This window comes from Octopus bimaculoides, chromosome 27, assembly GCF_001194135.2.
Source record: "Octopus bimaculoides isolate UCB-OBI-ISO-001 chromosome 27, ASM119413v2, whole genome shotgun sequence".
Taxonomy (NCBI): Eukaryota; Metazoa; Mollusca; class Cephalopoda; order Octopoda; family Octopodidae; genus Octopus; species Octopus bimaculoides.
Window position 1 is genome coordinate 16,413,773 of NC_069007.1, and position 2,080 is coordinate 16,415,852.

Sequence of the window (2,080 nt, forward strand, 5' to 3'; positions counted from 1 at the left end):
CTATGCAACGATGAAACTGTGTTTTCATTTTCTAAAAAAGCAACGTTCTGGACTTACGACAATTTTGCATAATAGCAACGATATATATTCTAACCTTGAATTTTATTCATGGCTTCGGCAAATCCAAAGTTTTGTGTTTCCATGATGTCCACCACTTCTTTGGCACCCCAGTCGAACATATTGCCAGCCAGGACACCTTTCACCAGTGAAAACATCCGCTCTTCATATTTTTCGTTGTCTAATGTGTTCAAACGATCAACCAGGTGTCGAAGAGATAATTCATTTTCAGACAGTTTTAACTGGAAATTGGAGAAAGACAAAGAGAAGGAAGAAGAAGAGACATATATAAACTTTATCAGTTGAAGTCAGATATAAAGCTGGCAAAACATATGCACAAACATACACATAGGCGCAGGAGTGGCTGTGTGGTAAGTAGCTTGCTTACTAACCACATGGTTCCGGGTTCAATCCCACTGCGTGGCATCTTGGGCAAGTGTCTTCTACTATAGTCTCGGGCCGACCAAAGCCTTGTGAGTGGATCTGGTGGACGGAAACTGAAAGAAGCCCGTCGTATATATGTATATATATATGTGTGTATGTTTGTGTTTGTCACCCCACCATTGCTTGACAACCGATGCTAGTGTGTTTACGTCTCCGTAATTTAGTGGTTCGGCAAAACGAGACCGGTAGAATAAGTACTAGGCTTACAAAGAATAAGTCCTGGGGTCGATTTGCTCGACTAAAGGCAGTGCTCCAGCATGGCCACAGTCAAATGACTGAAACAAGTAAAAGAGTAAAAATGAGAGAGACAGCTACCTGTGAATAAGCATCCGTGAACATGAATTCCTTGAGGAAGTGTCCAATTGTGTCCAAAAGGCAGCGCACAGTGAGAGATCCATAAGCACTAGAAAAGAGGAAAAGTCTAACTGGATTAAAGAGTTCTGTTGTATTAAGTCCAACATTCAGTGAGGACAAATAGTTAATAAACCATCATCATTAGCATCATCATTTAATGACCATTCTCCAGACTGGCATGGGTTGGATGGTTTCAACAAGAGCTGGTAAGGCGGAGGGCTGCATCAAGCTCCAATTGTCTGTTTTGACATGGTTTCTATGGCTGGATGCCCTTTCCCAACACCAACCATTTTACAGAGTGTACTGGGTGCTTTTTGCCCAGTCCAGGAATCGAAACCACAATCTTGCAATCATGAGCACAACATCCTAACCACTATGCCACATGGCTCCCTATATCATCAGAGAGGTTTTAAAAAATAGGCGGCAATAGGATTAACAAGGCGGCGAGCTGGCAGAAACGTTAGCACGCCAGGCGAAATGCTTAGCGGTATTTCATCTGTCTTTATGTTCTGAGTTCAAATTCCGCCGAGGTCAACTTTGCCTTTCATCCTTTCGGGGTCGATAAATTAAGTACCAGTTATGCACTGGGGTCGATGTAATCAACTTAATCCCTTTGTCTGTCCTTGTTTGTCCCCTTTATGTTTAGCCCCTTGTGGGCAATAAAAAAATAAGAGATTAAAATAAGAGATTATTAATAAGAGATTATTAATATACCATGGGTTCTCGTCGAGCTCTTTTAATCTGTGAAGATATTTCGCTTTGAATTTCTCTGCTCGTTCCACGGCATCATTTCTTTTATCCTGGCTTTTCACAGCCTGGTCTGTTATCTGGGTGGAGGAATAAAAGAAAGCAATAAAAAATGGCATTTTATTGTGATTTGTTACTGCAACATATAAGGATATTTACACATACAGGCGCAGGAGTGGCTGTGTGGTAAGTAGCTTGCTTCCCAACCACATGGTTCCGGGTTCAGTCTTCCACTGCGTGGCACCTTGGGCAAGTGTCTTCTACTATAGCCTCGGGCCGACCAAAGCCTTGTGAGTGGATATGGTAGACGGAAACTGAAAAAAGCCTGTCATATATATAAATATATATATATGGGAGAATATACAAATAATAACAACAGACGAGGACAGGTGGTGTAAATAACAAAAGTATATATTAGTATGACGCTCGGGAATACGGAAAGTCTTTGACGTTTCGAGCTACGCTCTTAAATATATAT

At 41.4% G+C, this 2,080-nt stretch overlaps 1 protein-coding gene across 1 annotated transcript in view; it reads right to left on the reverse strand.

Annotated features, from left to right (window-relative positions):
• Positions 1–58: 58 nt before the first annotated feature.
• The window catches only part of LOC106883444 (4'-phosphopantetheine phosphatase), an 18,639-nt gene continuing 16,617 nt past the window's right edge, over positions 59–2,080 (reverse strand). Inside the window, exons 12-14 of the mRNA XM_014934460.2 lie at positions 1,570–1,682; positions 817–904; positions 59–299 (exon numbers count right to left, since the gene is read on the reverse strand). Coding sequence (XP_014789946.1) covers positions 90–299; positions 817–904; positions 1,570–1,682 — 411 coding nt within the window. The 3' untranslated portion in view covers positions 59–89. The remainder of the gene's footprint in view (positions 300–816; positions 905–1,569; positions 1,683–2,080) is intronic.